At 30.2% G+C, this 13,016-nt stretch overlaps 1 protein-coding gene across 3 annotated transcripts in view; it reads right to left on the reverse strand.

Moving 5' to 3' along the window:
- The window catches only part of LOC129971205 (acetoacetyl-CoA synthetase-like), a 58,947-nt gene that overhangs the window by 16,931 nt on the left and 29,000 nt on the right, over positions 1 to 13,016 (reverse strand). For all 3 annotated transcript variants that reach the window (XM_056084777.1, XM_056084780.1, XM_056084779.1), the window contains 5 exons: positions 10,375 to 10,489; positions 9,515 to 9,596; positions 7,273 to 7,426; positions 6,060 to 6,137; positions 497 to 689 (listed from right to left, as the gene is read on the reverse strand). In XM_056084777.1, the coding sequence (XP_055940752.1) occupies positions 497 to 689; positions 6,060 to 6,137; positions 7,273 to 7,426; positions 9,515 to 9,596; positions 10,375 to 10,489 (622 nt within the window). The remainder of the gene's footprint in view (positions 1 to 496; positions 690 to 6,059; positions 6,138 to 7,272; positions 7,427 to 9,514; positions 9,597 to 10,374; positions 10,490 to 13,016) is intronic.

Raw genomic sequence — 13,016 nt, forward strand, 5'->3', positions numbered from 1 at the left:
GGATTAGTACACGTTAAATCTAATACCGAGGGCCAAATATCCTCTCACGGAAGTTTGAATGCTAATTAAAATATCGTCCTCGTCATCTGATTATGACTCAAAATTACTAGGCTCCTCTCAAAATATCTTTCGTATTGCTTTAAACCAGATTTTAACGTAACAAAACTAAATTTGAAGTAATATTTTGGGACAGACCCGTGAGAATTTTGAATCGTGCTCAGATAGCGAGGACAGTACACTAATCGGAGTAAACAGCAATCCTTTTATAAAATTACCGTGTTATATCAGCCGAAGAAGAACGTGAAAAGGTATAATATATGTGTTAAAACAATGATAGACGTGTCTGATAGGATTAGCAGTTTTGAATATGTTCCGCATAATTAGAATTGAATATATGAACAAAAGCTACGTTATTCACAAAATTTACATTTTAATGTACACATGTCTGAATGCGATTGCATTCTCTGAAGAAATGAGAATAGTTTTATCACTTTACTTGGAAACATTTCTTTTTTCTCTATTTTATCTAGCGAGCAAGGTTCCACAAACCACCACGTGGCTTTGTATTTAGCTAATGTGTCCCACATGTTCAGACCATTTCTGATGTAAGAGGAGGAGCCGCTGTATAACATCAATCTCACGCCCAAAGCCATAGCTGGGAGGAACCAATTCCACACGGCCCAGCCCATCTGAAACAAAATACGAACATATAATTTAAAGCAAATTCGAACCTCTGGTCTGTAGCATCACAATGTTTTATGTGCTTTACTCATCTGTATTTATAATATTTTTAAAAATTTGCTTTTGATTATAGCTACAATAACAAACATACAAAACATAACAAACATACAAACATTAATCAGTCTTTATGGTGGTACTAATGCCACTTTTTGTTTAGCATGTCTAGCGAAATTCCACGAGTCAAAGATTCGTGATAAACTGGAAACGGAACCTTTTGTCAAAGCAGTCTTAAAGCACCTAAGAAAGATAAAGTGATGAATCCCCTTTTTCATGGGAAATTGTCTCCACATTCGAATTTAGCTTGGAGAGAAACTTGATAATATTGTTACAATTTTTTTTATACAAATACTGCCAATCAATTGTAATAACGCAGGACATTTAATCGTTAATTCAGCAGCTTGCTTGCTGTCTAATCCTCTAATCTCTTATTTGTCGGCGACTCCGACTACTCTCACACACGACTTCCCAGCACTTTCAGAGTGCCTGTCTTTTATAGTTCCGGTAGGCGGGGCTAGAATCTTCCAGACCAATCAGGGCGTATCTGTGTGTATCTCGGCTCTTAGTGGATGTATCGTGAAAGTTCTTGTATTTTCTAGTATTATCCATTTAGTCGCGAAACTCGCCAAATTCGTCGCCAAGCTCAGCACGCACAGGAAAGATCTTACAAAGGTTTTAACGGTTTTTCCAGGATGACACTATTCGTGACGGGTAGCAAAATTACAGATTTATAACAAGATTACATACAACAGATTTAAAAGTCAATAAACCCACAGTGAGCAATTCCTTACAGAGTAGTACATCTTTTAATCTGCTCTTATTAAGAGTACAGTCAAAGATTGAACCTATAACTTCCCTATTCCGTTTCCTGCTTTTCAGTTATGATGTTCTTTTAGTCAGTAGGCTATTGTTGGATGCATCCCCTTTTATATTATGGTAAATTAAAATTAGTTTAAATGAATGATTTTAATAAAGAAACAATTAAAAGCGTTTTCCATATTTCACGCCATTCAAAAATAAGATCTAGGATGTCTTTCAACCAGATTAATTTTATCAACCTCTATTAAGAATCAATTTACCCATCGCATCTAAGCAGTTTGATTGGAAAGACGGAAAGTTAAATTATATTTGGGATGGTTATAGGAGAGGTAACCCTATTAGCACAAAATTACCAACAACATTGTTACAATATCTCTCCGACATTGGCCGGAATTCAGAACATCGAACAATATCGTGGGAATATCGGAATATCGTACAATATCTTGTGCTAATACGGATGCTGCTGCTGTAAGGAGAGTAAAAATCAAAATCGTTTTTTGGTACAAAATCGGTACAAAACCATACACGGAAAAAAATCTACCTATATAATGTTTGTGGCGGTTTAAAAAAATGTTTTAAAAAGCACATTTTATTCATTAAATTTTTCAAAATTTTAATACTATAGTTTAAAGCTAAATTATTTTATTGATTAAATGTTGGATTGTACATATTAGTTTAAAAAAAGTCAGTTTATTGGCGTTAAAAATATGAATTAGAATGTAATGTAAGATGAATGCGCAAAATATTTGCAGTTGACTAATGAAATTATGCTAAAAATGAGAATTCATTGCTATTCCTCATGCTTTTAATAATGCTACCTTGATAATGGATTAAATGAGAAGGCGAGAGCAATGAAGAAGCAAATGAACAGACAATTTTTTAATTCTGATAATAGTGATCAAGTGATACATTATTTATCACTTTTGTAATGATTTATTTTATTACTGGAGTAAGCGAATAAAGTTATTTCCACTTTGGCTTCGTTATTTCTTTTTTAAAAGCATATGTTAGCTGAAAAATGCAGTAATTCATTTTTTTTTAATAAATGAATAAAAATTTTGAATTAATGCAGTTTGTCCAAAACAGTGCCATTGGAATTGGAACATATTTTTTTTCGTTAAATGCTAAGTTTTTAAAAGATACATTAGATCATTTACAAGCAAAAACTGGAAATAGCAAGCTTTTAAAAAGGCAATAAAATATTAATAAATATTTAAATGTGTAGTTACATTATTGTAGAAGATAAGTCATAGATTAAAACTTTATTTTAGTTATTTTTACTTTCCTTTTTTTTTACTTTCCCATATACGTAGTATAGAGAAAGTAGTCAAAAAAATTCGAACACGAGATTTTGACGAATCTGCACGTTTAAGATCATCTTGGAGTTCGAAAAACACATTTTTGGAAAATGTCCGTCTGTCTGTCTGTGACAAAGATAACCCAAAAACGTTTTGAGCTAGACGATTGAAATTTGGTATTCTGTCTTTACATCAAATTTTCTGACTCTTATCAAATTTTGAGTGAAATCTGTTCATAGAAAGTCCGTCTGTCCGACTGCTCGAATATAAGTTAACACGATAATCATAAAACGAAGACAGCTTGATAGGGAAATTCGGTACACAGATTTAACATCTATGGTGTTGACACCTATCAAATTTTGAGCCAATTCCAACAACGGGTTGATTGTCTGTCGGTTTGTACTTTCCGAAAAATTTAAATGCAGCAATTCTAAAATGTAATGAATTAAATATATCGTATTTAGTATGGGATTTTCATGGCTGCAAGTGTAGTTCTGTGTTAAATTTTTGTCTCAATCGTTTAGGAAAAACGCGATTAAAACATAAATTCGATTTTCTGATATTATTAATCGCATGCCAATGATTCATCGCCAAATAACTCACCAAGGATGACACAACGGCTTCAGTAATGCTAAATTCACTCCAAAAAACCTAATATTTTGTAATTATTGTGCGCCAATGCCAAGTAAGGCGTTCTCTGGCATGACAAGTTTATTAGAGAAAATGCGAGAAAGTTTGGGGGAGCCATTCCCTCTGGTTCATAGTTGATTGAGATATTTTTTCTCATAGAGCATCTATATTTGAGAATTACTACTTTCTCCATAAATAAAGAAATTACCAGAATGAGAAGTTATTTTAATATTTTCACATCGACCTTTTTTAACAGATAGCCAGCGGAGATATTTTTGAGAAGAATAGTGAATTTTTTTTTCTATAATAGAAAAAAATGAGAATAATTTACAGCAATTATTTGGCAGGAAAACAGCTGTATTCTCGACAAAACATGTTCAGTAGAAAATAGAACTGCTGTGGTTTTGACTTCCTTGTTTGGTGTTAGAGATTTGTCGTCAAATTTCATGAAATTAAAACTACAGTTACAACTAGGAAGAGGAAGAAAGGAAAAGGCTTTTTGTCATTTAACCAATATAACTACATTTTAAAATAGAAAAGGCCACTGTGTACAATTTCTAGGAGCATAAAAAAAGTCTTGAGTCATCTACATATCTAAAAACGTATATATTTCTGAAAGGTTAATTTATGTATTCAACAAACGATCCAAATAGTTTTATATCTTTATAAAAAATAAATAAAGGAGATTTGAATTTTTAATCTGAAATATCATAGTGTGATATTATTTTACACTTTGTTCATCGTTCTCTACATTATTTAAAAAACTTAATTATAGCAACGATATTGTGTATACATAAAAAAAAAAAAACAACCTTCTTTTAATATGGGTGCAACGCGCCTACAAATAAACGTAACGAAAAAAACTTTAAAAATTGTGAAATCTGCTTAAAAAAGGTTTTAAAAATCAATTAAGATTATAAAAAAATTGAAAGAAACAAAATTGGGTTTTTATAAAAAAAAGTACAATTTTTGAATTTTAAAGCTACGAAAAAAAATATGATTTTTTGAGGTAATAATAAGTTTCGAAGTTATTATGGAAAAATATTAATATTAAAATTATTTTTTTATTAAAATTCTAATTAGAATTTTGGTAAGCATTTTCTTAATGAGCTTAAAAATCCATGAACTTACTACGTACCAAATTTAATAATTCTAAACCTAACAATTTACCCTGTAGAGTGTTTTGAACGACTTTGGCAGTTATGTATGTCTTATCGTATAATTTAGAGATAATATTTAATCACTAAATAATATCATGTTAAAATGTAAAATTCAATAAAAATGAATCTGTTTTGTTTTGTTTGTTTCTTATGGCACTTGCCACTGACAAGCCCGCTGTTACGAAGACAGCGATTTAAGCCTGAGGGGGACGTCTCTTTTTTTTTATAGCAGCGCCAACTAGGGCCAAGAGTACGACTTTGCCACTCACGCATCATTCATTCGCTTGCACAACCCCTTTTTACAGGAGGGCACATTCACACATCTCACAGATAGAACAACAGAAGAACAACCATGCCCAAACCGGGACTCGAACCCGGGAAGGCCCAGATCACGGGGAAGACGCGCTACCCCTATGCCAGGACGCCGGCAAAAAATGAATCTATGATGAGGAACATTTTTTACAATAACTACTTGAATATCGACGTTTTCTACTTGGTGTATTGTTCCATTTTACTGAAAAACATTGCATCTGTACTTGAGTTTTTCTTATGATGCGAAACATTTTAAGATCGTCTCCATAGCATTTAATATATTTTCAAGATTAATTTTAATTTCACTGATATCTTTGGGTATTTTTTAATCGCATAATTCATACAAATGTACTTTCTCATATAGTTACGAGGATATAACTGTTATAGTGAAACGCAAATGAAATTTTAACTGATTACAACGCAAAACACTACAACAATATTCGTTATTACAGCGACTTCATAGGCTTGCAGTTTTATGAACTGTATGCTGTCATTAATTGATTGCCTTAAAAAAGAAAAAAAATCCGTTTAGAGCGATTTATTTTGGCTTAATACTTCTTGTAATCTTTTTATAATGGCCATCCTTCTTATTGCAAGATTCTGATGATTTTTGATGTCCTAAAAGTCTTCGAGTTTGAACGTGAAGATTATTGCAAGATTCTGATGATTGTTGATGTCCTAAAAGTCTTCGAATTAGAACGTGAAGAGTGTTCGAAGATTCTGATGATTGTTAATGTCCTAAAAATCTTCGAATTTGAACGTGAAGATTATTGCAAGATTCTGATGATTGCTGATAATCTAAAAGTCTTCGAGTTTGAACGCGAAGATTATTACAAGATTCTGATGATTGCTGATAATCTAAAAGTCTTCGAGTTTGAACGCGAAGATTATTACAAGATTCTGATGATTGTTGATGTCCTAAAAGTCTTCGAGTTTGAACGTGAAGATTATTGCCAAATTCTGATGATTGTTGATGTCCTAAAAGTCTTCGAATTTGAAAGCGAATCGAAGTCGTGAAGCAAGTGCTATGAAGCGATTCGCTGAAGGATTATTAGTTCGAAATTTTTTTATAAAGTGTTGAAAATTTATGAAATAAACTTACCGGAATGAAACTGAAGAGTGTGTCGCCAGGTTTTAAATTCCAATGAAAGGCAATGTCAATGAGCAATGGCAAGAATGTCTGAAAAAGAAAACATAGAAAAATGCATGATTTTCTCGATCACACAGGAATATCGAAAGAAGTAATTAGAAAATATAAACCATAAAATTTCTATTGTAATTTTAGATTCTATAGGAAATAAAATATTTCCAGTTATGATCCGTACAAATAATGGATATAAACTGAAGATGATATACATATATTAAAAGTGTATTAATAACTATATTGCCGTGTTAAATTTGTTTTACCGACCAAAAATAACAGTTGAGTGAGGTTATCGAATTATTTTGTATGTCAATAATCAACGCATTTAAATAAGTGAGTTTCGTGAATTTAAAAGTAATAATTAAAATTGTATAAAATGTATATATACATTTTGAAAAATGTCTTAAACATATTATTAAAAAAATATATGCAAGACCTATAAGTTTAAACCATTAATGCCTAATTTTTTATTTATAAAACATTTCACTTGCTTGGCTAAACCGGAGACATTTCATAGTTTCTTTTTTGCTTTATTTAGGGAATCAATATATTTTTCAAAACTTATTATTTTTTATCGAATATAAATTATTCATTAGCCGCATTTTTAAGTCGTAAGTGTTTCAGTTCTAGTTTTTATTTTGGATGAAATAGGAGGAATTTGATAGTAGTGTTTATATTTTGATATTTTGCAATATTTAAAAAACACACTTTTTAGTACTTCTGTAAAAAATTTAAAGTAATTTCTATCGATAAAATTTAACAATTATATATATATATATCTTAGGGAATATATCTTGGGAATCTTAGGGATCTTTTAAAAGAATTCGTTTAGGTGAGCAATTTTTTTAACCCTTCACTCGGGGTGTGTGACCCGCTGAATAAAGCCTTTTTACAGAGTTTTTCTGTTGCATTAATTAAATAGAAAAAGTGGAATGGGATCAGGAAATAAGAGAATATTTCAGAATGAAGTTAATATGGGCAAAATTGAGACAAAACTTTGGAATTTAATTAGAATTGAAATTAGATTTTAAAATATCATTATATGTAAACCTAATTTTATTTCTTTAAATGTTTTCTTAAATTTTAGGGCACAATGTATCAAAAAATATTTCCTCAGCATATTTTCAAATTCTTATTACAAAATATTCTTCAGCATGTAATGTAAACTTACGCCTCCTCCATGGACTGGAGCTTTTGGTAAACCTGTTGTTCCTGATGTGAAAACTAGAAAGAGAGGATGATCAAATGGTAACTGCTCGAATACGATTTCAGGCACAGAACCATCGGGGTTTTTGCCACTTTCCAAAAATTCTGGTAGGAAGCAACTGAAAAATTTAAAATTAATTTTAATTAGCAACTGAAATGTGATCTCAATAATTCTTCAAGCCCATATTGACATATATTGGTACAATTTTAATACATAATTTTGAGAATATTTCTAAGACACAACCAGAATGAAAAGCTTCAGAAAGTTTTTTTTCGTTGTTTCTTTTTCTCGTCTCATAATTTACTTAGAACGATCGAAAGTTTGAAAACTACGTATTTACTTAATATTTATTATCACTTTTCTCAAATTAATTTTGGAAAATTCATCTTCAGTTAAAAATTTAACAACATGCTATATTTTTAAGTTTAGTAGTATTTCGCCCCAAAAAACTTAAATCAGTGCACCGAATTTTTTTTAAATTGAAATTCTCTTAAATTCTCACAATACTTTTTTGATACTTTGGTTCTGTGAACTCTAATGCACTTTTTAAATAAATAATTAAATATTCAAATATATCTAGGGCTTTGAAATAAAATCACAAAATAAAAGACTATTACAGATTTAGCAAAGTCACTTTATAAGATCTGCAAAATATTTTTGTTTGTCACTTCATAAAATAAGTATAAAATTTCTCTTAAGAATATCTTTTCTTTTTTAATCTTTAATGTTGATCTCTGAGATGTAGTATCAATCATTGTGCATCATACTCTATAACTTTAACTTTGAACGCTATTTGAGAAAAAAAAGAATTTATATGAGAGAAATATAACAAACTAGGTGGCTAAAACTTGGTACATGGTCTTTACAAAACATTGTTAACGTATATAAAATTCAGATTCTTTAAGCAATAGGCTGACTGTCTGTCTATTTATCCGTAAGTATGCACACGCAATAATTTTAAAGCACTGCTAGCCTTGAATTGAAAGCTGAATGGAAGTTCGCCGGGTGATTGATTATCTTATCACGATGGATTGATTGATTTGGGTTTTTTGGCACATGGGTTATTTTTGGCCATACTGCGCCATCCGTATGGTAAAGTAGAGCATTGTTAATCCTCTTATAAAAAATCAGATCTGGGAAAATTTTAGTTTAAGTGATCAACAGAGAGAGAAGTAGCGTGCAGTGAATTAACCCTTTCTAGGGCCGTGGGAAGTATGTATGCTTCTCACCAAATTTATCAATCTTTGTATGAAATTATGTAGTTTGGCATCAGTTCTGACAAATTATTTTAGAAAGACAGAAAATTAAATGCTTCAGTTCTTTATCTCACACAAAAAGATGTGTCTTGATTTGTTACTTAATTATTAATTAACCAAATAAATTAATTAATCAAATTTAATTTATCTAATAAGATAAATGAATCCCTTTTCTTATTCTAATTTCAAGCCTAAAAATATTTTAACATAATATGACTAGAAAAAAATGGCCTTTAAAGGGTTAAAGTAGTCCTTCAGTAAGTGATTTGTACGTAATTTAAATGAAACTTCTAATTTTTTTTCTACCTACAATTTTAAATGAAATGCAGTTCTATTTTCTATTGTTACTGACCTCTCAGGGCCAATGTACAAAAACAGAAAAGGTTAAAGGAATGCGACAAAAAGATCTTGTATTAAATCGCTCTTTCTTTCAGTATTTCTGGCTTTTCAGGTGATTTTGAATCCAATGTGAATAATAAATTTTTAAAGTAAATAAAGCAAGCGATCATTTTGTTAATTTGCTATCTCGTTATTGGTTCCCTTAAGTCCATGATATTATGTAATAATTTTCTGAGTTTACATAATTATTTCTAGAACATGTCGACATTGTTTATTATAATTGATTTATTATAATTATATTGGATAAAATTGGGCTTATTATATATATAATAAAAACTCTATTGCGTCAGCAAATTTAGATCCATAACATATCACTGGAAGAGAGTATCTTGCCAATAATGTTTTACGACTTTTATATGACACAAAATACACCATGTTGTGATAAATACAAAATGCAATGGGGGAAAAGAATGATCTCGATATTTAATAATGAAAAAAATGTGACTACATGTTATAATAGTATTCACATATTAATTTATTTATCAAAAGTATTTAAATAAATACTCTTGATAAAACCTCGTTGGAAATTTTTACATGAAATAATTACATACCAATTCCTTATGTTTGAGGTGTCTATGGATAGAGTTTCTTGTCTAGTTGGAATAATGACGACCTTTTCTATGGAAGGGGTGGCTGAAAAAAAATTAAGTTTATATAATTAGGCAACTATATATATATATATATATATATTAATAAAGTTAAGTTAAATAAAATAAGAAAATTTAGTTCTTCCCAATTTTTTAAAAGTTTTTGTTATAAAAACTCCAGTAATTCAGTTTTAATTTTATGCTCGACAATATGAAAACAAAGGATTAAATATTAGATAAATGCACATAGGGTACTAGTCATATCAGGAAGAAACTTTTTTTTTTGGTTTAAAAAAATTACAGTTTATTTTTACAAAAAGTTAAAAAAAATTAATTTAATTAAAAATTTTTAAATTCAAAATAAGTTAATCGGTATCACTGTGTCAACTTTTAAAACATACAATAAATATTAAAGATAAAAAAAATGGGGGAAATCCATTACGACTATCAGTTCTCTAATGGAAATTAAAAATGATGACTTTATAATCTTTCTCCAGCATATCTGAAAAACTAAATATTGTTTTATATCATAAAAATAACTTAAATTTTTAAATATTAGTACATTCTCAACAATCTGAATGCATTTAAAATTAATTTGAAAATTGGAACGGAAATGCTTTCTAAATAATCATACATGTATTTCTGTACTGTAAGATATAGAAATAGATATATTCTGTATTTTAAAATATGATATATATTATGACTAAAGAATATTTTAATTTTACAGAGATTTTTTTGCATCCCTAAGACGTGCAGAAACACCATATTTTGGATGCTTATCGTTGCGAAATTATAGCTGTCGTGGTAAAAATTTCACTACTTACAATCAACTATTCCCGGTACTTTGTCCATGACTGGAAACTCAGCTCCTTCTATTTGGAAGCGATCCACCGCGATTAAGAATTTCGGTTCCATTCGTTGAGCAATTTTAGTGCCTGCCTGGAAAAAAAAATGTTTGAAAAACATCAAGTTTCCTTTCAGTACATTTTAATAAAATATTTCATTCGTTTTTGGTTCGTATATTTTGCTAATAAAAATTAATCTTCTGCAACCAAATGATAAAATTTGTTACAAACATATGCCCTATAGGTTAACAATTACCACAAGTATGCTATTCTCAACTTGTTTTTATATCCAACATATTTGAAAGATAATCGTCGCTGTATCAACATAAGCATTGGGATTGAAAACCTAGGAGACATCATCGGCTACGGCACAATCTTTCCCGTAGGAGATATATCTCGTCATAGGAATGGAGGGAATTTGATCGTAACCAACATTATCTAAAAGCTATCCCTAAGGATATTTGTGGGTATACAAGAATTTGAATAATAAGATTACCTTAGTCAACAATATGGAAATTGCGAAGCATATAAAATAATTTCACTATATGTAATTCCCGTTATGAGTGTTTCATACGCTGAAGCTTGATAAAAAGACATGTCATATTATTGGCGAATAATGTGGTTAATCGGCTTCAGCGCCATTATTGTAAATTCAGGGAGATCGAGAATATGTATTTTTCGTATAACTGCAAGCTAGTCGTCACCGGTTAACGCACCAACATCTCCTTCAAGAGGCATTATTCATAAATGGTGTTTATCCTGCCATTTATGTACTCTTCAAAAAAGCAAGAAGCTGCTTTCTTATCCAAGGTTCTTTTTTATTACATGGACCTTATTCATTAATCTTTTTTTTATTATCAATGTGGTAAACAGAAAAGAAAGCCCAGACAAAATCCATGGTTTATTCTGGAAATACAATATAACTTTTGGTTCAATTCACTAAAATATACCTTTTATATTTAAATTTATATCATCTCTGAGTTGTTTAATGGTTTAATGATACAGAATTTATTTTATACTAGCCACCTTTGGCGACCAGTCGGTTCGCCAATCTTAATGCACGTTAAAATTTTAATAATTAAATATTTTACAGAACTCTCATTTTAATTGCTTCTTCATTAAAATATTTTAAAACTTATTTTAATAGTCATATAATTCACTCATAATATTATAAAGGCCTTCAGCCATAACGTAATATGTATCTCTCTCATTTTCTATTAGCTCCCGTAGAATTTATGCTTTAAATTAAAGTGGAAATGATTAAACTGCAATAAATATAATATTGCCTGTGCGATGGCGAACAGGACACATGAAGGACTTGAAAGGATAATATGTTGGATGTATTCGACTTGTTTTACACTCGAGTACCTAGCGACTACTTAATGAAATCAAGTATCGGATCCTCGACCTTTAAATCCGTCAATCTGACTGATGAATGTTTTACATAAATGAAATTCAATGCTTCAAAGTAAGTAAATAAGTTTATGGAAATAAAAATAATTGTAAAATATAATGCAGGTGCAATTTGCAAAATCTTGCTGTTTTTACATCCAAGAATAGTTTTCTTAAGAATCTAACAGTTTAGTTTTCTCTACCATCAAATTAGAACACACACACACAAAAAAGTATTTAAATTTAAATTATATAAAGTTATATACATAGATTTACATATAATTAAATATAAAAATCAAAATAATAACAAACGGATATTCATTTCTTCTTTTGCGTACTTGACTACAGTTGGCGATATTTAAAATATTTCTCTATTTACAGGAATATTTACTATTTGTAAGAGAAAGATGAATGTTTGCCTATGTGTAGGAAGAGATTTCGATGCGATAAACGGCACTTAAAAATTATGTAATTATTTAAACACAGGGGTGTTTGTGGGACCCCAAAAAATCCCCTGAAACTTTTACGGACTTACTACCGACATTTTGGAGTTTCAAGAAGGGGGGGGGGGAGAAATGAAAAATTACGATTATGAAGTATTGAATGACCTAATTATAAAAGTTCAATGAATTACTTTTTTTGCAAAATTAATAACCATTAATTTTGCAAAATTAAGACCTTTGAACCCAGGTCACGTGATCGCACATCTGGTCGAACGAAGTCTCTCCCTTTTTTTTCTGCCGCGCCTACTTGCCGAAAAGAATCCAGAAGAGAATGTCCGAGAACCGGGGGAATGAGTCATAACTCGCAATAAGGAAAGAACAAAAAAGAAGTTTTTTCCCCCTTTTCACGCATTATCACTGCCTTTGGAGAAAGAAAGGAAAAGTTTTCACCACACACACTGACTTTGTGTTTTCTGCTTTCAAAGCAAACAAAATTACCCAGATCAAAATAAATAATTCATTATTATTCCTACTTCCTTTTGAACGACGATCCCCGGAATTTCCGGGTATCGAAGTTCAAAATCCCCGGAATTCCGGGGTTTCCCCGGAGCACAAACACCCCTGTAAACAAGATCATGTTTAAAGGTTGGTACTCTTTATGTAAATTGCAATTACGGGAGTTATGTATGTGCACGATTTTAATATATATATATATATATATATATATATATATATATATATATATATATATATATATATATATATATATATATATATATATATATA

The sequence above is a fragment of the Argiope bruennichi genome, chromosome 6 (genome assembly GCF_947563725.1).
Source record: "Argiope bruennichi chromosome 6, qqArgBrue1.1, whole genome shotgun sequence".
In the NCBI taxonomy this organism is placed as follows: Eukaryota; Metazoa; Arthropoda; class Arachnida; order Araneae; family Araneidae; genus Argiope; species Argiope bruennichi.